Here is a 22,789-nt window from a genome sequence, read left to right as displayed (position 1 = left end):
ACACACACCATATTCAGCCCAACCTCTCCTCCTGGTTTGGCTTGAGGAACGTGGGGGTGTGTGTGTGGTGGTGGTTGCCTTGGAATGCCACTAGGGAGTTGAGGGAGGGGGGCGGACAAACATTGTTGATATCTTACCGCCTTACATTTTCAAATCACAGGGGTAGGGTGGGGCCTGGTGGATTCCTCCCCTCTCTACATGCTTTTTTATTTTTTTATTGTGGTAGGGATGGGTGGGGAGGGAAGGTTGCTAGTGAATTTTCCCAGCATATACTTTTTTTTATTTTAAATGAGGGAAGGATGGGGGATTCCAGAGTGCTGGTGGATTTAAGCTACTTTAAGAAATATAATGGTTCAGACCAAAGTTCCTGAAGTCCTGCAACTTATATCTGACAGTGGACAATCCAGGTCACAAGTACTTGGTAAGATCCCAAAGAATAGGTCCAATTCTTCTTTCCCCATAACCAGGCATAAGCAGTGGCTTTCCCAAGTCTACATGGCTAATGGTGGTTTATGACTTTTCCTCCAGGAACTTGTCTAAACTGGTTTTAAACACAGTTATGCTAACTGCTTTCACCATATCCTCTAGCAAAAAATTCAACAGTTTGTGTGCAGCATGAAAAAATACTTTATTAGAACCCTAGTCTGCATAGCCTCTCATCACAGGAGAGTAACACCATCTCCGTTATAATTTTTGTTGCCTTCTTCTGCACTTTTTCTAGTTCATGGTTTTTTTTTTGTTTTTTTTTAGATAGTGACCAGAGCTGCACACAGTACTCAAGGTGTGGTCACACTATGGACTGATTCAGAGGCATTATATCATCTTTCATTTTTATTTTCCTTTCTGTTTCTTTTTTGACTGCTGCTGCACACTGAGCCAGGGATTTCAAAGTATTGTCCATGATGATTCCAAGATCCTTTTCCTGGATGGTGACACCTAATACAGAACCCGGCAGCGTGTATCTGTAGTTTAGAATATTCTTCCCTATATGTATCATTTTGCACTTGTATACATTAAATTTCATGTGCCATTTAAAAGCTTAGTCTTTCAGTCTTGCAGAGTTCTCTTGTAGCTTCTCCCAACTGACTGGCAATTTTAACAACTTTTAATTGTGTAATTGCTAATTTTATCACCTCACGCATCACTTCCTTTTCCAGATCATTTATAAATCTATTAAAAAGCGCCAGTCCCATTACAGATCCCTGGGACATTCCATTATTTACCTTTCTCCACTGAGAGAAATGACCATTCAGTCATATGTTTGCTGTCATGTAGCCAGTTAACAAACCACAAGAGGACATTGCTTCTTTTCCTATCACTTTTTAAGTTTCTGAAATTGTTTTATAGTGATGTCTGTTTTTAGAGTGCTTTCACTATAGTATGCTTCTCCAGAAAGGCTAAGAAACAAAATGAGCTCATAAGTACCTTAAAACTATCTCGAGGGGACCCCTATAAACCAGCTAAAATGTTTTAAAGTTTTCTTCTAATTTTTAATTTTTTGGTGGTGATGGTAGAACTATGATTTTGTAGTGAAAAAAATGTGTATTCTTCTGAAATATGTATAGGACCTTGTATTTCACCTTTACTGAAAGATCATAATGCAGACATCGCATCTGTGAATAGATGTTGAGACAGAAGCTTGTTGTAGTATTCTACTGGCTCCTACTTGAGAGGGACATTGTTTGCTTAAGAAACATGTAGAGCAGATGAGTACTATTTTTGAGGTTTACAGCAATTACGTTCTTCAGTGACAGATTGCTCTTGGCTGTTTGGTTTTTACTTCCCCTCAGAAGATTGGATGCAGTAAGTAGCCATCTGTAGAAACTAGTCATAAAATGAGTTTGCAGGAATGGCATTGGGGCATGTGCCCTGTACATTTGGAGTACTTGGCAAACTGTCAGAAAACAAACTGATCTCATGTGAAGAATGCCAGCAACTTTTAATCTGTTGAGGTAGCGAAAATCAGGAAAAATGTCATCTTCACTCTTGATATAAGCATAGCATAAATAATAGGAAGTAATAAAATAATAAGCTCCCTCATATTTTTTTTCTGAAATGATTAAAAATTCATCTGATTTCCAAAGGATACCATATTACAGACACAGGGTACTAAATGTATGGTCCACAGGAGCTAGATGGAATTCTAGGAAAATGTTGTGGTATTCAGCCCACAATCCAAAGTTTTTGGTTATAGCAGGACATTAATTCAAGCTGCATGTCATGCTGATAAAGTTCTATTCATGGGCTTGAAACGATCAGAAATGTTTTACAGAGATAGCAGGTACATATAGCCTGTGTACATTCAAGAGTGCAAGATCTAATTCTACTGAAGGAAGTACTACATGAGTACAGACAAAAATGCTGGTGGAAGGTAGACATGCTGAATTTTAAGGTCTCTTCCTGTGTGTGTTTGTTTCTTGTACAGTTACAGAACATTTTCAGTGAGGTGTAAAAATCTATGAAATTAGTCTAACCTTGTTTAATAAATGTGAACTAAAATATTTGGGTTTTCTTGTAACAAACACAAAACAGCGGACACTGTTTAAATCTTTTGATACGAAATAGTAAGTAATTTTATCTTGTACAAAAAAATAGGGGCACCTACATTTAACAAAATGCTACATAAAACTGAGAGGACATCTTTTCAGACTTGTGGCAGAATGACTTGCATCGCTGACTTCATGTTGGTTTAGTTAAACGGAGATGTGGGTGAGGTCATATGAAAATAAATAAATAGTGCTTGGGAGTATGCCCTGAGCTAATGCTTTATTTCCATTAGTTCAAAGTAATATCTTGTTTTACATTTATCTGCAGTTTTTCTTTGCAGTTGTACTTGTGAGCATTAAAGAATCTGGTTAACTATGAAAAAGTAATCAACGTTTAGGTACCTTCATTTTCAGTTTAAACTAATTTTCACCTGTAAATTCCCAGATTTTTCCAAAGATGAAAAATGGTTTAAATCAATGTTTCACCCTAACTTTGTGTCTGTGGAGGAGGCATAGACGTTGGAAGCAGGAGGCTGCAGAGTCCATGCCCCCCCCCAAAAAAAAATTTGCCAGCAACAGAACAAGTGAAGCCTCATTGTCCTGTGCTATTTTCTCTGCCCTGGTAGCGGCAGCCCCGGCCCTGATCCCGCTCACTCTCACTCTGTGCTCCTAGAGTCAGAGGATCCTACATGGAGGTGGGTGAGTGACGGTATCACAGCAGCACTGAATTTTGAAAAGAATAATATCATGTTAATGAGGATTCTCTTCCAGGGGTTTAGGGGAGAATGAAGGACTTGAGGGGAGGATGGGAGTGAAAAGTTGGTGAGGGGATTATGGGGAGGTTGAAGTGGTGAGTGGCAGGGGGGGGGGTCAGAGTGAAGGGGTTGTGAGGGGATTGAGGGAAGGGAGGTAGGAGCAAGGGGGAGAGGTTGGGGCAGGAGAAGAAGGAGTAGGGAGAGAGGTGGGATGCTGGAAGGGGGGATGGGCTGGGGTAGGAAGAGAGAATGGGCTGAGAAAAGAGACCTGGTCATTGTTTTTGTTGGAGGGCTTCCTTCTCCACTTCCTCCTCTCCCTTCTTTTCCTTTTCCCTCCTGCCACCGAACCTATCCAAATCCATATCCCTACCCTCTAAATTTGGCTATATCCAAGACTGCAGAGGAACACATTTTGGAAAAGACACTTTAAAACTGAAATCCTTATTATTACTAATCAACCCAGCTTATCCATCCACCAAATGCAACAAAACACTTCACAAAATCTCACACTTCCACCCACTGTCAGAGATCTAGGAGTCTCCTTAGATTCACAACTAAGCTTCAAATCCCACATCAAATCGCTCCTAAAAGGGGGCTTCTATAAACTCCAAACCCTCAAAAAACTTAAGCCTCTCCTCCACGCACATGACTTCCGTACTGTTATGCAAACCACTATACTATCAAAACTTGACTATTGCAACTCACTGCTAATAGGCCTTCCAGCCTCCACAATCAAACCCCTCCAAATCTTACAAAACGCCATGGCTCGCATCCTTACAAACTCAAGAAAGACTGATCATATTACACCTATACTACAAAACCTCCACTGGCTCCCAATCACCTATCGCTCTCAATACAAAACACTCACTATCATACATAACACGCTATACAACAATAATTCCCCCTGGATCGAAGATATGCCACACTTCCACCAGGCCAACCGCCCTACCAGAAACTCCCTTGCTGGCACCCTCCACACCCCTTCACTCAAAATTGCTCACCTCACAAACACCAGAGTGAGAGCCTTCTCCATCGCTGGCCCCACCCTCTGGAACTCCCTCCCCACCGAGCTCCGACTAGAACCATCACTTAACCAGGTCTTGATTCCTTTTTTGAATTGATTATTTAAACAGGCCTATCCCAACGCCTCTCAAACCTAGCATATGACTTTTCCTCAACACTTATTATTTCCCCGTCCCCTGTACAGTTTCCCCCTGCCCCCCCACACACCTCCCCCCTCCTCTCCTTCACCACCCCCCATCCAATATATGGCTTCCGATATTCAGTTACCATCTCTCCTTCACATCGCCACCCTCTGCTCCCTTGTACAGTTCCACCCCCCGTCCTATCCCCCACACTGTCTCCTCTTGTATATAATTAATTATGTCTAATTTTATCTAATTTTGTCTAATTTGGTTAACCATTTGTAATCTCATTTAATAACTGTGGCGCCCGTTGGCTCTACAGTAAAGTTAATTTACCTTTTAACTATCTATCCTTCCTCCACCTATCATTGTAACTTCCTTTCTCAGTTGTCTGTAAACCGACATGATGTTTTTTACGAATGCCGGTATATAAAAAGTTATAAATAAATAAATAAAATAAATAAATATTTAATCATCTGGGCAGAAAGAGTTCTGTCTGCATGAAGTACTGAATACCTCCTTGGTTCCAGAAGAACAGGCCTTAAATCAGCCTTAATCCCAGGTCTGTTATGTGGACAGGAGTAGATTGTTCATGAGAAAAGTGCATTGATTTTGGTTTCCTCTAAATAAATCTTATGATATATTGTTTACTCCTTACAGGGCAGCTTTAGAAGAAGTTGAAGGGGACGTGACAGAACTTGAACTGAAACTTGATAAGGTAAGTTGATCCATTTGTGTCCTTCTGTTATGACACATTAATTTTTAATTAAATGAGTTTTTTAGCATTATTTTTAAGGGGTTTTTTTTGTTTGTTTTTCTTTACAAGGTGAGTTTGTTGGCTATTTCAGAGGAGTATCCTTTGGACATAAAAATAACTTAAAATATGTAGAGAATCCATCTTTTTAGTGGCTAGCCCTGTAGCACCTGTTTTGTTCACTTCTTATAATGCTGTTCCCCTCCTGGGTGCTAAGAGGCCTATTATCTGGGAACTTTTTCCTGATAGGGCCATGTAAGAGATTGGTGCATGAAAGCCTGTCTAAGGCCAGATACACCAAGCTTTAGTTCAGTTATTTTTATTTGCATAGTATTTAATTGGCAGACAGAAATCGGAACAGAAGTCTTCACTTTAGCATTAACAGTCTTTTAGTCAACAGGAGAAAACAGGAATTAAAAAGCTATCTTCATGCTAGGGTATATACATCCCTTTAATTAATCCTTGCATCAAACATGTCAACAATCTGCCCTGGATTCCAGTATTTTCTCAGGGAACAGTGTTTTAGGCTTACCTCTGTAGGAACAGGAAGCTAAAACTCCATTCTGGGTACAGTAGATGAAACGCTTCTCTGGAAATGCAGATTTAACCTCACCTCTTTGAGAACAGAGGTTCAGGCTCCTCTCTGGGAAAACCTTGTTAAGCTCAGCTCTTTCATAACAAAGGTTCAAGCATCTGTGTCTTTTGTCTGGGTAGCAAGTAAAGCTTTTCAAATTAGTCAGGATCCCAGTTGCTAGGTCTGCATGGGTGCTGTGAGACATCTGTGCCCTAGTTCCACAAGTTTTACAGTCACACTTTGGGTAAGTTGGAACAGCTCTAAAACCCCGTGCCAGGGCTACAATCCTCATCTTTTCCCCTCCCCCTTTTTTTCTTCCTGTTTCAGTTCCCCTTATTCTCTATTTCTCCTCAGTCAAATAAAAGAAGAGCTAGAGTGGGTGATGCTTTCGCGTCTCCTCCAGGAGTTTCTTTCCTAGATGAAAACATGGCTGTCCAAGGCAGTTTTCAGACTGGATCCCAAGATAAGGCCTCCCTCTCAAGAGACCCTCCTCAGCACAGAAGAGAACCGCAGCAGAAACAGCTGCAGTCAGTCCTACTGCTCCATCTCTGCCATCTGTCCCTGGCCCCTACCTTGCTGCACCTTATCCAGATGTATCCTAGATGGAAAACTTCCCTGTAGCTCAGCCCCCCCTCACCTAAGAGAGCAGACATGGTCTTAGCCATGCTTCTTCCTAATCATCACCTCAGTTAGAATACTTTGCTATCCAGAAGAGCTGCTCTTAGTCCGTTTAAGCTTGGTGTTTCCCTACTTGTGCCTTTACCTCATTATGCCTCCCCCAATGCTGCCCTGTTACACCCTTGGTACCTCCCTCTATTATGCCTACCTGTGCCCTTGCCCTGATACAGGAGCTTCTCAGAGTAACCTGGTGGAAATCTGAATTGGCTCTAACTTGCGTTGGAGCTCCTTTTAATAAAAGAGCACAGAATAGAAAATAGGCTGGGGCTCAGTGTGTGTAAAATTTTAATTTGATTTATATATTGTACCCCACATTTAAATTATACAGGAAGGATGAGGAGCTCCTTTCACAGAAGGAAAACTTACTACTGCCTGCAATGTAAAAGTCCACAGTGGCCTCTGTCTCAGGAGAGAGAGAGACAGCCTCTGTGTGCAGGATCAGTTCCACTGCTGTTAATGCTGGGGGGGGGGGGGGGGGAGTGGGGATGCGGCAGATGGCAGCAATCAGAAATGGCTCGTCAATTCTCCCTCTCTCCTGTTCCCACTCTTCCTGCTTTTCCCCAGCTTCCCTTCCACTTTCCTGGGATGGTGTGTACAGGATCAATTCATCTACTGTCAGTGCTGGGGAGGTTCAAGAGGTGTCCCTTGTACCTCTCTCCTGCTTCCTCTTGCCCTGCTCTTCCCCAGCCACTATCCCTCTCTCTGCTTCCTTATCTCCATCTTCCCTCTTACCTGCTTTCCCCTGGTCCTGTTCTGTCCTCAGACTGCCTTCCTTGTCTCTGTCTCTGTCTCTCTCTCTCTCTGAATCCATTAGAAGAGAAGCTGAGCACTGACACCCAGTAAAGTCCAAACTTCCCACCTAGTGGGCCATGCTGCTCTGGAGACAGGACAGGAGAATAGCTGCAGATAGAAGACTGGCAGGAGCTTATCAGAAAGTCACTCTGATCTGTGCTTTTCTCTACTGCCAATTTCCAACTCAGTGCCTTCCACCTGGCTGCACCAAGTGCTTGGAATAGACTTCCTGAGTTGGTGTGTCATTCTTCCTCTCTCACCTTGTATAAATCCCATCATAAGTTTTATAAATTAAAAAAAATCTATAAACCCATTTTTTGAGGCTGCTTTTAAATCGTAAGCTGATTGTCTGCCTTCAGCCTCTTTAACTAATTTTAACTATTGTCTTACTATATGAAACTCCCCAAGTCTCTTGACCTATGTGTTTGTCTTCATCAGATTTTAAGCTATATTGAGCAAGGACTGTCTCTTGTGTGTTTTTACAGTGCTCCATTCATCAAGTAGCACTATAGAAATGTTAATTATTAGTAGTAGATGGGTAAAACATAACCCATCATTTAGTTAAGTTGTCTTTGTGTGGATCCCTGTGAGATGTGGACACCCAGCAGTTTCTCAGAGACAAAGACCATCTTTGATGACCTTTATTTCACTTTCCAGTTTAAAATAGGAAGGGAGAGCTCTGCAATAGCAACCTTTAATCTCTGCCTAAATCAGTGATCCTTTTGACTGATCAGTATCTGGCTGTCTTTCAGTGTTAGGGATGGCAACCAGTTTTGTAACCTTGTAGCTGGTCAGTGGAAAACCTGGTCTAGATTATCAAAAAAAGTCTGAAATCCTGTATAAAGGGCTTGCAACCTGTTACAGCCAAGAGGGATTAGGAAACGTAAGAATACACACAATAGTGTAGTGGTCAGTGCAGTGCTCAGTCTCGCATTTATTTATTTATTTATTTTTAACTTTTTATACTGACGTTCCTGTAAAATCTACACATCACATCGGTTTACAATGTAACTGAAACATTCGCAAGGGGCGATACATAGAACATAAAGCATCAGGACGAAACAAAGAACATAAAGCAAAAGAGGCAATTAACTGTGTAACAAGTCAGAACCTAGCATAACTTAACTTAGAATGGCATCTCTGAAAAACTGAGATACAAAGTGCGAAACAGCAACAGTAGATATGCATTGGATTGTGGAGTAATAAAGGGATGTCTGCTTGAAAGAGTCCTGATAAGAATGAGGAAAATTAGGCATTTGGGAAGGCAAGTCTGAATAAATACAAGTTATATCTGAAAACCACAACAACATGGCACACACCTTTTGGAAAAGATCTGAATTTCAACAATGTATAAAGTCACTTAGCCAGCATCATAGATCAGGAAAAAGCAAAGCAGAATTAGCTTAGCAGTCTTTGCCTTTGATCATTTTTGCCCATTCCTGTGGTTCTTGTCGGACTGATTTTGTCCTGTGCCAGAATAAAAATGTAATTGAACTGTATGTCAGAATATAAAACCAAACTGAAATATAGATAAACTTGTCATTCATTCTGTCTGAGGTTGTTCAGTGTCACATAATAGCACTATCTACTCAAGTCTGTATTTCAAACTAGCTGGAAGTAAGCAGTATGAAATGCATTGACAAAAAAAAAGAGATCTTAGTCTTAGTCCTCTTTTTTTTTTTTTTTTTTCCCCACTTTATTTCAAAACACCTAATAGTCATGTAGTCAGAAGTTATGAAAGATTTATATTTTAAATAAAACTAGAGCAATGAACTAACAGAAAGATGTAATGTCTTTTTATGTTTATTAATCAAATATAGCTGTGCTGGCCCTTAGGTTTAGCAACAGTTCTGTTTTCCTAGCGTGTAGCCAGATGGACTCATGACCAATGGGTATAGTGTACTCCTGATAGCAGATGGGAGATGGAGTCAGATCTCAAGCTGACATCAGCCCTCATATACCCATGCAGGAAGCTTAGCTCTTCAGTATTTCTTTGACTCCTAAGCAGATAGGGACACTACACACACTATAGAATAGTGTTAGAAATTTTTAAAACAAAGAAGAAAGCTTAACTTACACGCATAGTTTATTGTATTAAATTGTTACCGTACTATGATGGCACATGATTAATCTGCAATCTATACCACTCATATTTTTCATTATTGTGCCTTACTGAAAACCGTTGTGATGGTTATTTAACTTAACGACGGTATAAAGAGTTTTTAAATAAATAAATAAAGCAACCTTACTTCTACAAGACGAGCCCCGCTCTCCTGCGGTGTTACCTAAGGGTCCCTCCCCCAATCGAGATTTCCTGAGGTGATTTCCGAGATCCCTCAGAGGCAAGCCTCGGTCTGGTAGCCGGTTCCCGGCGTGGACTTAGCCCCCAGGGTGGCTGAGAGGCAGTGGGTGCAGAATCGAACGCGGCGGTGAAGGTAATTCCCTCTTCCCCACCCCCCTCAACCGGAGACCGCCCGGCACGAGACCGGGAAATGGCGAGACCAGGTAAGGTAGAAACCTCTCTTAAAGCCTCCGGTCTCCGAGGCTCGATTTGCCGCACAAATAGTCTTTCCCGGCGTCTGTTACATCGGGTTGAGCAGTCTCGTCTGGGCTAGACTCTGATCCGGTGCGAGTGTCCACACACGTGGAGACCCTTGGGGGGGGGGGGGGGGGCGCGTGCGCGTGGTCGTTGGCGCCATTTCCCCACCTTGACCGCCGTATTGCCAGCTCAACTGAGCCATGCCCACACCTGTGCCGTGCGCACAGTGATGTGCATAACTGTGCCAGGTGCATAGCAGCCTGCTTAAACGGCCCGAGCGCACAAATATTGCCGCGCACACATCTCAGCCAGGTGCACAATTAGTGACCTGCGCGCATATATTTAGGTATCCTGCATACACATCTTTGGCGCATCCGGAGTGCCCAACCAAGCCTCCCGGCGCGCATTCCTACGTGCACAGACGAGTTTTGAAGCTCACCACGAGCACAAACCAGGGCACCACCTGCCAAGAAGGCCAAGGGACAAGCCCTCTGCCCAACATGCCACCTGAGAGCTGCGCAACCAGAAGTGGCCTCCTCCCTATGCTAGCAGTGCAAAGAGGCTCAGGGGAACCAAAGCAAGGTCCCTCACAGCCAGTAGAGGGATCCGGATCCACTAATGATAGTACCCCGGACCTCTGTATCTCCAACTCTGCTCCTACACAGGAAGACACCTCTGGGGCCTCCACCATAACACCCCCTGGAATCAACATGGACCCAGGGATTTTTTCCTGGGTGGAATTTTTCAAAGTGCTACAAACCTTTGTCCAAGCGCACTCAGTACCGATTGCGACCCAGTCCCAGTTGCCACCAGAAATGCAAGACGTTCCAAGCACCTCTCGGGCCCATCGTGATGTGCCCTTCCTAAGCAAGAGCCTCCCTACCGGGGATACAGATACCTCGGAGGACGAGGCTGACTCCCTGGAGGAAGGAGAATCCCCCCCAGGGATGGAAACATACCAAACCATGCTGTGATTCTTCTCCAAAGACGAGTTACCAGCCCTCGTGTCCCAGACCCTGAAGATGCTGGACATTCCAGGCACTGACACCACAGCGGAACAAAGATAAACCCCATCTTGGTTTCCCTCCGTCAGGCCTCATGCTGTTTTCCAGTGTTGCAAGCGGTACAGAACTGATTGTGGAATAGAATGTCCCAGAGGCCAGCTTCAAAGGAGGATGGGCCCTAGAAGCCCTATATCCCTTGGAACCCACAGCTAAGGAACTCCTGCGCTTCCCAAAGGTGGACGTCAAGGTCTGCGCAACCTCCAAGTGCACGACCATTCCTGCCGAGGGAGGAGCGGCACTAGAGGATGCCCAGGACAGATGACTGGAATCTATCCTTAAACAGTCCTTTGATGTAGCAGCAATGACTCTTCAGATCGCTTCCTGCTGTGCGTGGTGGCACATTCTTGCTTGTTCCTCTCCAGAGACGCAACCACACCTGTTGAGACAATGGAAACTGCGGTATCATTCCTCATGAATGCGACATCAGACCTAGTGCGCACCTCTGCCAGGAACGTCACCTCGGCAGTGGCAGCCAGAAGACATCTATGGCTCCGAAACTGGTCAGCTGACTAAACATCCAAAGCGAACCTCACAAGGATGCCCTTTAAATATCTCTCTTGTTCGGAAGTGAATTGGAGAAGCTAGCCAACAAATGGGGCAAATCTCTAGTACCTTGCCTACCGGAGGACAGGAACGAAAGAAACCAGCGCTGCTCCACCCCCACCGCCCCCCCCCCGAAGAACCAAGGGCAGAGGAGCTCAGCACTTTAGGCCGTACAAGAACACACACTACCAAGCACCTCGCCCCACAGGCAGGGCTCAGTTCTTTCGGAACAGACACAACAAGAGGGGAGCAGGCTCAGGGATAGGCCCCGGCCGCACCCCACAATGAGAATCAACAGACCCATCCACTGGAAGAAGTCATAGGGGGCAGACTTACCGTCTTCTACCAAAGATGGGTCGAGATAACGTTGGGATTTGTGAGATTACCATGCCATGCTCTCTCCAAGAGGACAGCAGTGGAAACCACACTGAAGAAACTACTCAGCCTAAGAACATAAGAACATGCCATATTGGGTCAGACCAAGGGTCCATCAAGCCCAGCATCCTATTTCCAACAGTGGCCAATCCAGGCCATAAGAACCTGGCAAGGACCCAAAAACTAAGTCTATTCCATGTTACCGTTGCTAGTAATAGCAGTGGCTATTTTCTAAGTCAACCTAATTAACAGCAGGTAATGGACTTCTCCTCCAAGAACTTATCCAATCCTTTTTTAAACACAGCTATACTAACTGCACTAACCACATCCTCTGGCAACAAATTCCAGAGTTTAATTGTGCATTGAGTAAAAAAGAACTTTCCACGATTAGTTTTAAATGTGCCACATGCTAAATTCATGGAGTGCCCCCTAGTCTTTCTATTATCCGAAAGAGTAAAAAACCGATTCACATCTACCCGTTCTAGACCTCTCTTGATTTTAAACACCTCTATCATATACCCCCTCAGCTGTCTCTTCTCCAAGCTGAAAAGTCCTAACCTCTTTAGTGTCTCCGCATAGGGGAGCTGTTTCATTCCCCTTATCATTTTGGTAGCCCTTCTCTGTACCTTCTCCATCGCAATTATATCTTTTTTGAGATGCGGCGACCAAAATTGAACACAGTATTCAAGGTGCGGTCTCACCATGGAACGATACAGAGGCATTATGACATTTTTCGTTTTATTCACCATTCCCTTTCTAATAATTCCCAACATTCTGTTTGCTTTTTTGACTGCCGCAGCACACTGAACCGACTATTTCAATGTGTTATCCACTATGACGTCTAGATCTTTTTCTTGGGTTGTACATTGTGTAACTATAGCATGGGTTATTTTTCCCTATATGCATCACCTTGCACTTATCCACATTAAATTTCATCTGCCATTTTGATGCCCAATTTTCCAGTCTCACAAGGTCTTCCTGCAATTTATCACAATCTGCTTGTGATTTAACTACTCTGAACAATTTTGTATCATCTGCAAATTTGATTATCTCACTCGTATTTCTTTCCAGATCATTTATAAATATATTGAAAAATAAGGGTCCCAATACAGATCCCTGAGGTACTCCACTGCCCACTCCCTTCCACTGAGAAAATTGTCCATTTAATCCTACTCTCTGTTTCCTGTCTTTTAGTCAGTTTGCAGTCCACGAAAGGACATCGCCACCTATTTATTTATTTATTTAAATTCTTTTAATATCTATGCTCAAGAACCAGGCCTTATCGTACCGGTTTACAATAAACTAGGGGGAACCAGTTAAACAATGAAAGCAAAAAGTTACATTATAACAGGGAAAGTGGAACTGGGCTGTTAGAAAAAGGATAGGTTAAACAATTTCTAACTGGAAGAGCAGGGCATGTAAGTAGGAGCAAGTGCTTACATGGTAAGAATATATACAAATTTACATAGTGTATTATGATTAAGCAAGTTTTATGAAAGTGCAGTTAGCTGAAATACAGTTCCTTTGAATTCCGGAATACAGTTCCTTTGAGTTCCGGAAAGGGACGCAATCGTGGGGTATGTGACTGTGTGGGTGACCCTAAGGTTTCTTCAAGGATATGCTTGGGTGAACAGCCAAGTTTTTAATTTTTTTCTGAAAGTTATATGGCAATGTTCCTGGCGGAGATCTGGCGGGAGAGAATTCCAGTGATGTGGACCAGCAATTGATAGTGCTTGTTTTTCAATCGTGTTGTGAAGAACGGATTTTTTGGGGGGGAACCTGGAGGGAATCTTTATATGCAGATCTGGTGGGTCTTGTAGAGGAGTGTGGTTTGAGGGGTATGGAAAGTTGGAGCGAGGATTCCTGAAATAATGTTTTGTGGATAATAGTAAGTGTCTTGAAGAGAATTCTGTAGCGAATGGGTAGCCAGTGAAGTATTTTAAGAATCGGGGTGATGTGGTCCATGCGGCGGGAGTTAGTGAGGATCCTGGCTGCAGCGTTTTGCAGCATTTGAAGAGGTTTGGTAGAAGAGGCCGGGAGACCGAGCAACAGCGCATTACAATAATCAATCTTTGAGAATAGTATGGCTTGAAGGACCGAACGGTAGTCGTGGAAGTGTAGGAGAGGTCTTAACTGTTTTAATATTTGTAGTTTGTAAAAGCCTTCTTTGGTGGTGGTGTTGATGAATTTTTTAAAGTTCAATTCTGGAGTCTAGGAAGGCTCCAAGGTCTCTCACTTGGTTTACTAGAGGTGTGTTGGTATTGAAGGCTAGTGGGTTATTGTCATTAGGGGAAATGACTAGAAGTTCGGTCTTGGACGTATTGAGAACGAGGCAGAGACTTGAGAGAAGGAGGTTGATGGCGTGGAGGCAGCTGTTCCAGTAGTTTAGAGTGTCGGAGATGGGTTCCTTGATGGGGATTAGGATCTGCATGTCGTCTGCATAGATGAAGTATGTGAGGTTGAGATTATTGAGGAGTTGGCATAGGGGGAGAAGATATATGTTGAATAGGGTCGGCGAGAGCGAGGAACCCTGGGGAACTCCTTGTTTGGCAGCTACAGGGTGAGACTCTTTGTTGATTATTTTTACTTTATGGTATCTGTCGCTTAGAAAGGATTTTAACCAGAGGAGTGCAACACCTGAGATGCCTATTTCCATCAGATGGTTGATGAGGATTGTGTGGTTGACTGTGTCGAACGCTGCCGAGATGTCTAGCAGAGCTAGTAAGAATGACTGACCTTTGTCGAGACCCAACAGAATGTTGTCAGTTAATGAGAGTAGGAGAGCTTCTGTATTTCTGCGTTTCCGAAAACTGAATTGCGATGGATATAGAATGTCGTGGGATTCAAGGTAGTCTGTTAGTCTAGTATTGACCAGTTTTTCCATTAGCTTGGCTATGAATGGGAGGTTAGCGATAGCGCGAAAATTTGTGGGGTTAGATGGGTCCAAGGTGGGTTTTTTTTAGTAAAGGTTTCAGCGAGGCTGTTTTTAAAGCGTCTGGGACTGTTCCGTTAGTGAGTGAACAATTTATGATGTTGGCCAAAGGTTTGGCGATGATGTTAGGAATTGTGAGAAGGAGTTTGGTCGGGATTTGGTCTATCGGGTGCGATGAAGGCTTCATTTTCTTGATGATAGATTCTATTTCCAGGGATGATGTAGTATCAAAAGATTCTAGAGACCGTTTGTGTGTCGATGGGGTGTGGTTTTGGTCGGGTGGAGGCTGGGAGTTATGACTGGGGTTGGGAATGGGGTTAGGAGATGTTAGCGGGATAAGTAGATTTTTTTATTTTGTTGTCGAAGAAGACTGCCAGCTCGGTGGATTTGTTTTGTGCTGCTTCTTTTGGGATGATAGGAGGAATGGGGGTGGTGAGTGTGGCAACATATGAGAATAGTGTTTTTGGGTCGTATAGGAAGCCGTGTATTTTTTTGGCGTAGAAGTCTCTTTTGGTACGAAGAATAGTGGCCCTATAGTGACTCATTGTGGTTTTGTAGGAGGCCCGTGCAGAGTTGGTGGGATTCTTCTGCCATTGTTGTTCTTTATGTTGAAGGTTTTGTTTAAGTGTTCTTAATTCTGATGAGAACCAGGGTTTTTTGTTGGAACAGGCAGGATTGATATTTTTGGATGTCAAGGGGCATATTTTATCAGCTGCTGAGTGGGTGATAGTTATCCAGGAGTTCATGGCGGTGTCCGCATTTGAGAGATCCAGGTTAGTTAGTTCCTCGGTGAGCGTGTTGCTGAGAGCTTCTATGGAGCACGTTTTTCTAAATTGAATCGTGGATTTGGTGATGTTGGTGGTAGGTTTTTTCTTTATGGATATTTCAGTTTCAATAATCGAGTGATCTGACCAAGGGATGGGGGTGCAGGTAGGGAGAGAGGTGGTCAAGATCGGATCATTCGTAAATATTAAATCTAGCGTGTGTCCTGCTTTGTGCGTGGGTTTGTTAATAATTTGTTTAAAGCCCATGGCCATGAAGGATGAGAGGAGGGCTTCGCAGTTGGCTGAAGGAGAAGGGGAGTCCACATGAATGTTGAAGTCTCCTAGCAGGATCGCTGGTGAGTTGGTATTGATGTGTTTGGCTACAAGTTCTATATGAGGCGATGGGTCGGCGTCTAGGAGCCCAGGCGGGGCGTAGATGAGACAGATTTGGAGTTGAGTGGATTTGAATAGCCCGATTTCAAGTTTAGTCGAAGTTTTAATTGCTTGCTGGGTTAGTCTAAGTTCTTTTTTTTTGCCTCTAGTAGTAATCCTCCCCCTCTTTTTTTTAGTTCTGGGGATGGAGAAAAAATCGTATAGTTGTGTCGGTAATTGGTTGATTAGAGGAGTGTCCGTGTTTTTCAACCATGTTTCAGTGATAGCGCACAGGTCCGGTTGGATGTCCAGTAGGTAGTTTTTGAGCAAGTGAGATTTTTTTTAATCCCATGACTACTTACTTTTCCTAGAAGCCTCTCATGAGGAACTTTGTCAAACGCCTTCTGAAAATCCAAGTATACTACATCTACCGGCTCACCTTTATCCACATGTTTATTAACTCCTTCAAAAAAGTGAAGCAGATTTGTGAGGCAAGACTTGCCTTGGGTAAAGCCATGCTGACTTCGTTCCATTAAACCATGTCTTTCTATATGTTCTGTGATTTTGATGTTTAGAACACTTTCCACTATTTTTCCTGACACTGAAGTCAGGCTAACCTGTCTGTAGTTTCCCGGATCGCCCCTGGAGCCCTTTTTAAATATTGGGGTTACATTAGCTATCCTCCAGTCTTCAGGTACAATGGATGATTTTAATGATAGGTTACAAATTTTTACTAATAGGTCTGAAATTTCATTTTTTAGTTCCTTGAGAACCCTGGGGTGTATACCATCTGGTCCAGTGATTTACTACTCTTCAGTTTGTCAATCAGGTCTACCACATCTTCTAGGATCACAGTGATTTTATTTATTTAAATTCTTTTAATATACCGATGCTCAAGACCAGGTCTTATCGTACCGGTTTACAAAAAACTAGGGGATAAACCATTTAAACCAGTAAAAACATTGAGAGCGAAAAAAGTTAATTACAACAGGGAATGTACAACAAGGCTTTTGAAGAGAAGTAAAAAGGAAAGATTAACAATTTCTAATTTGAGAGCAGCGCATGTAAGCAGAAGCAGTTGCGAACAAGGTAAAAAATATATACAATAAATACTATATTTGCAGTGAAGACTATAAGGCGAGTTACTGTTTAAATAAGTCGACGAGGCAAGTTACAAGAGTGCGTAAATTAACCGGAAAACATGATTTGATTCAGTCCATCTGAATCATTACCCATGAAAACCTTCGCCAGTATGGGTACCTCCCCAACATCCTCTTCTGTAAACACCGAAGCAAAGAAATCATTTAATCTTTCCGCCATGGCCTTATCTTCTCTAAGTGCCCCTTTAACCCCTCGATCGTCTAACGGTCCAACTAACTCCCTCACTGGCTTTCTGCTTCGGTTATCTTTAAAAAAGTTTTTACTGTGAATTTTTGCCTCTACGGCCAACTTCTTTTCAAATTCTCTCTTAGCCTGTCTTATCAATGACTTGCATAAACGTTGACAAGTTAAATGTATTATCCTATTTTCTTCTGTTGGATCCTTCTTCCAATTTTTGAATGAAGATCTTTTGGCTATTATAGCTTCTTTCACCTCCCCTTTTAACCATGCCGGTAATCGTTTTGCCTTCTTTCCAACTTTCTTAATGTGTGGAACACATCTGGACTGTGCTTCTAGAATGGTATTTTTTAACAATGACCACGCCTCTTGCACACTTTTTACATTTGTAGCTGCTCCTTTCAGTTTTTTTCTAACAATTTTTCTCATTTTATCAAAGTTTCCCTTTTGAAAGTTTAGCTCGAGAGCCGTGGATATGCATACCGTTCCTCTTCCAGTCATTAATTCAATTTTGATCATATTATGATCACTATTGCCAAGCGGCCCCACCCTCATTACATCTCTCACCAAATCCTGTGCTCCACTGAGAATTAGATCTAAAATTGCTCCCTCTCTCGTCAGTTCCTGAACCAATTGCTCCATAAAGCTATCATTTATTCCATCCAGGAATATTATCTCTCTAGCGTGTCCCGATGATACATTTACCCAGTCAATATTGGGGTAATTGAAGTCTCCATTATTACTGCACTACCAATGTGGTTAGCTTCCCTAATTTCTCTTAGCATTTCATTGTCCGTCTCATCATCTTGACCAGGTGGACGGTAGTATACCCCTATCACTATAGTCTTCTCTGACACACAAGGGATTTCTACCCATAAAGATTCAATTTTGCATTTAGTCTCATGCAGGATGTTTATCCTGTTGGACTCTATGCCATCCCGGACATAAAGCGCCATACCGCCTCCCGGGTGCTCCACTCTGTCATTGTGATATAATTTGTACCCCGGTATAGCACTGTCCCATTGGTTGTCCTCCTTCCACCATGTCTCTGAGATGCCAGTTAAGTCTGTCATCATTCACTGCTATACAATCTAATTCTCCCATCTTACTTCTTAGACTTCTGGCATTAGGATACAAATATTTCAAAGTTTGTTTTTTGTTTGTATTTTCCTTCTGCGTTTTAATTGATCGGGATAAGTTAGAATTTTTTCTATCTCAGGTGAGTTTTTAGTTACAGGCACTTGGACTACTTTTCTTATTATTGGAACCTCACTGTTGGGATGCCCTAATTCTAATGCATCATTAGTATCCTTTGAAGATACCTCTCTCTGAACCATGCGCTGCTGAGCGACTGTCAGCTTTTCCCTTTGAGCAGCTTTTAAACTAGAACAATCTCCTTTTTAAAGGTTAGCACCAGCAGTCTGGTTCCACCCTGGTTAAGGTGGATCCCATCCTTTCAGAAGAGACAACCCACTACCCCAAAAGGTTCCCCAGTTCCTAAGAAAACTGAATTCCTCTTCCTTGCACCATCGTCTCATCCACGCATTGAGACTTCAGAGCTCTGCCTGCCTCTGGTGACCTGTGCGTGGAACAGGGAGCATTTCAGAGAATGCTACCCTGGAGGTTCTGGATTTAAGCTTTCTACCTAAGAGCCTAAATTTGGCTTCCAGAACCTCCCTCCAATATTTTCCTATGTCGTTGGTGCCCACATGTATCACGACAGCCGGCTCCTCCCCAGCACTGTCTAAAATCCTATCTAGGTGACGCGTGAGGTCCGCCACCTTTGCACCAGGCAGGCAAGTTACCAGGTGGTCCTCACGTCCACCAGCCACCCTGTTATCTACATTTTTAATAATCGAATCATCAACTATGATGGCCGGCCTAACCCTTCCCTCATGGGCAGTAGCCCTGGGAGACTTGTCCTTAGTGCGAGAGAACAATAAATCACCTGGAGAGCAGGTCCTTGCTACAGGATCACTTCCTGCTACACCAGGATGATGTTCTCCTACTAGGAGACCTTTCTGATCCAAGGCAGCACTGGGGCTGCCAGACTGGATGTGGGACTTGGCTACCTTGTCCCTGAAGGTCTCATCAATGTAACTCTTTTTCTGCCTCAGCTCCTCCAAGTCTGCTACTCTAGCCTCCAGATATCGGACTCGTTCCCTGAGAGCCAGGAGCTCTTTGCACCGAGTGCACACATACAATCTCTCACCGGTGGGTAAAAAAATCATACATGTGACACTCAATGCAAAAGACTGGAAAGCCCCCCTCTTGCTGCTGGACTGCTGCCTTCATCTTAGTTTTATTGAGTTCCTAGTTAAGTTTAGGATACTAAGGGATTTGGAATAAGAGTACTTTAAATTTACAGGTGAATTTACTAATTAATCAGCTAGTGTCCTACAAGGGAATGATTAAACTTTCAGTAAGGGCTGGTACAATAGTATGATTTAGATAAGACCCTGATTGATTTTTAATGAGAAAGTGTCTCGTGCCTAAAAATCAAGGGTTGAGTGGGTGGGAAAGACACACTAGAATTAACTATTTCTGGCTTGCTTATTACCTCAGACACACACAAACTCTAAAGAATATATCCCTTCATTTCACCTTTCACCAAACTTTTATAAGCTCAAACTTTCTGAAAGCTATACTTACCAATCCTCTTTATCCACCATTAAATTACTGATTGAAGAAGAAAATAGGAACTTTGGTCCCCAGATGGATTATAACACTGATATCATTGACCTCAGTAGAAATGGTTCCATAAAGTACAGAAAGATTTCCAAAATCTAGCAAAGATAAGACACATTGTAAATACTATTGCCTTTTCGGAAGTGTTACCTGTAGATGGAAAGGTAAATAAGAAGCTATGCTATATAGATAATTTCAATTCCTGGCTCAAAACCTGGTGTATAGAAAGTGGTTTTGGATATATTGGAGGCTGGGGTCATGTATGGAGCAGTAAAAGGCTATATAAGGATGGCCTACATTTGTCTGTAGCAGGAAGGAGGATGCTATCTGGCAGGCTGATACAGTAAGGAGTGGTAGGAAGAGCTGCGTTAGTGCCGGGTGCACCTGTGTTTGCCGTACGCACAGTCCGGCTCACCTACCGCTCGATACTGTATTAAAATCACATGCAAATTCAAGTCGCGTCCATGAAGCACAATCCATTTTACTGTATAGGCGCTTTATACAGCCTGTGAGAAATTCAGATCATATATTAGACATTTAAACTAAAGAATGGGGGTGGCAGGAGATGGCCAATGATTTTGACATCCCCCCCCCCCCCCCCCCCCCGCAATACAGAAAGTGGGAGGAGAAAATAACAAAATCAATCAACTCAAAAAAGCAGAAAAGGTATCTAGGAAGTGCAACAAATCAGGGGATAAAGATTGCAAAAGCTTTGACTACAAATGCACATTGTTTTTTTGGGCAATAAAATCCCAGACCTGCAGGCCCTAATGGTAGAGGCAGACTTGGACATTGTTGCTGTTACTGAGACATGGTTCACGGATTCTCATGATTGGGATATGGCCATGCTGGGCTATAACTTGTTAAGGAAGGACAAAGAAGACAAAAAAAGGGGGAGGAGTAGCTCTTTGTCAAAAACAATATCCAAGCAACCGAATGGCAAGGAATGTAGGATAAAGAAGAAGCATTATGGGCTGTCCTAAAAAAAACAAACAACCCCCCCCCCCCAAAAAAAAAACAGATGGTATATCCATTTTTACTGGAGTAGGGTACAGGCCTCTGACTCAGACGGAAGACCTAGACCGAGAACTGGTCAAAGACATCCATAAGGTAGAATCAAAAGGAGAAGGGTTGGTTGTTGGAGATTTTAATCTGCTGGACATAGACTGGAGAATCCCTTCTGCAGAATCTACCAGAAATAGATAGTGGATGCCCTGCTATGGGCTCTGTTCAAACAAATGATAATGGAACCTATGAGGGAGGGAGTTATATTCGACTAGGTGCTCACTAATGGGGATAATGTGTCTAAAATCTGGATGGGTGCCCACTTCAGGAACAGTGATCATCAAATGATGTAGTTTGATATCGTAAACAGGATACAGAGAGCTCACATGAAGATCCGAGGTTTGAATTTCAAGAATACAGACTTTCTTGCCTGCTCCCCTCTCCCTGATCCCCGTTCATTGTAATTTTCCGTTCTTTTATAGTTAATTGTAAACCGGCATGATGTGTCTGTATATAAAAGTTCATAAATAAATAAATAAATGTAGGAGGAGAGGCTGAAGGATCTGAATATTTATTTATTTAGTTTTTTTTATATTCCACTTTTCGGCACTTCAAAGCGGATTGCACTCAGGTAATTCCCTATCCTCAGAGGGCTTATACAATCTAAATTTGTGCCTGAGGCAATGGAGGGTAAAGTGACTTGCCCAAAGTTACAAGGAGTGACAGTGGGATTTGAACCCTGAATTTCCTGCTTCATAGCCTGCTGCCCAAATCACTAGGCTATTCCTCCACGCAATATGTATACCCTGGAGGAGAGGAGGTGCAGGGGAGATATGATGCAGACCTTCAGATACCTGAAAGGTTTTAATGATGCACAATTGTCAAACCTTTTCATTTGGAAAGAAATCAATAGAACTAGGGGTCATGAAATGAAACTCCAGGGAGGACGACTCAGAACCAATGTCCTTCCGGAAGAGGTGGTGAAGACCAAAACAGTGAAGGAATTCAAAGGGGCATGGGGGTAACTGGGGGTTAACTTGCTGATATGGCAGTTGCTACCTTTAACAAAAAAGCCTTGATACTGTTAATGCAACTCCATCATTGCTCTCTGCTTCAACGACAGTGGGAAAAGTGTAATTGGATTCAGACAGCAACCAACAAGGGCCCTGATATTTAAGGTTTGGGGAACAAATAAGAGGGTAACTTGCTGATGCAGCGCTTTACTACCCTTAGTCACGAAGCCTGATAGGATTAATGCAAACTCAACATGCTCTCTGCTTCTACAGCAATAGTTGAGGGAAATTGGATTCAAATAGCATCTGAGGGCCCTGACTTTTTTACGGTCTGGGAAACTGATAAGCATGGGATGCACAGTGCAGCAGATAGTGGCATCGGTTGCTGGGCAGACTGGGTGAATCATTTGATCCTTTTCTGCTGTCATTTCTGTGTGTCTGTGTTTTAGTAGGTTCTGAAAGCTAGTTGCATTATTTGTAGAATAACATTTTAAGTGTCTATTCTAAGCTGGGTTCGTAATAGTGCTAAATAGCGTGGTCAATATTCACTAAGCTGATGAGAGGCAACGTTAGTTGAATAAAGTTATATCTGAACTTTATATTAATATTTAGCAGGACTTGTGTGAGCTAAATAAGTTTGCTAATGAATATTTCTGGATAAAGTTGTGTAACTTTTTTCCCGACCAGATTTACACGCATAACTTTATTCGGCCAACTCTGAATATCAATACTGAGAGCATAAAATCTAACCACGCTGTGGGTCAGCCTCTTTTTGTGCTGGTAAAATTTGTGTGTATGAGTTGCATGTATAAAATTTAGTAGTTGAGTGTGGAGATGGGGAATTTCAATTCTGAAGATTTGTCTAACTCCCAAAATTAGCCAAGCAACTCTTTTTTTTAAATTTTGAACTCATTATTGTATGTAATTTTGGGTCTGACTCTGTGGTCCTTACATGGTCTGGTTAAATTTGAA

At 42.7% G+C, this 22,789-nt stretch overlaps 1 protein-coding gene across 2 annotated transcripts in view; it reads left to right on the top strand.

Annotated features, from left to right (window-relative positions):
• The window catches only part of ACAP2 (ArfGAP with coiled-coil, ankyrin repeat and PH domains 2), a 338,624-nt gene that overhangs the window by 49,000 nt on the left and 266,835 nt on the right, over positions 1–22,789 (top strand). For both annotated transcript variants that reach the window (XM_029615073.1, XM_029615074.1), the window contains exon 2: positions 5,047–5,104. In XM_029615073.1, the coding sequence (XP_029470933.1) occupies positions 5,047–5,104 (58 nt within the window). The remainder of the gene's footprint in view (positions 1–5,046; positions 5,105–22,789) is intronic.

This window comes from Rhinatrema bivittatum, chromosome 9 (genome assembly GCF_901001135.1).
Source record: "Rhinatrema bivittatum chromosome 9, aRhiBiv1.1, whole genome shotgun sequence".
NCBI classification, from domain to species: Eukaryota; Metazoa; Chordata; class Amphibia; order Gymnophiona; family Rhinatrematidae; genus Rhinatrema; species Rhinatrema bivittatum.
Note: the sequence above shows the minus strand (reverse complement) of the source record. Positions and strands in the feature narration are given on the sequence as shown.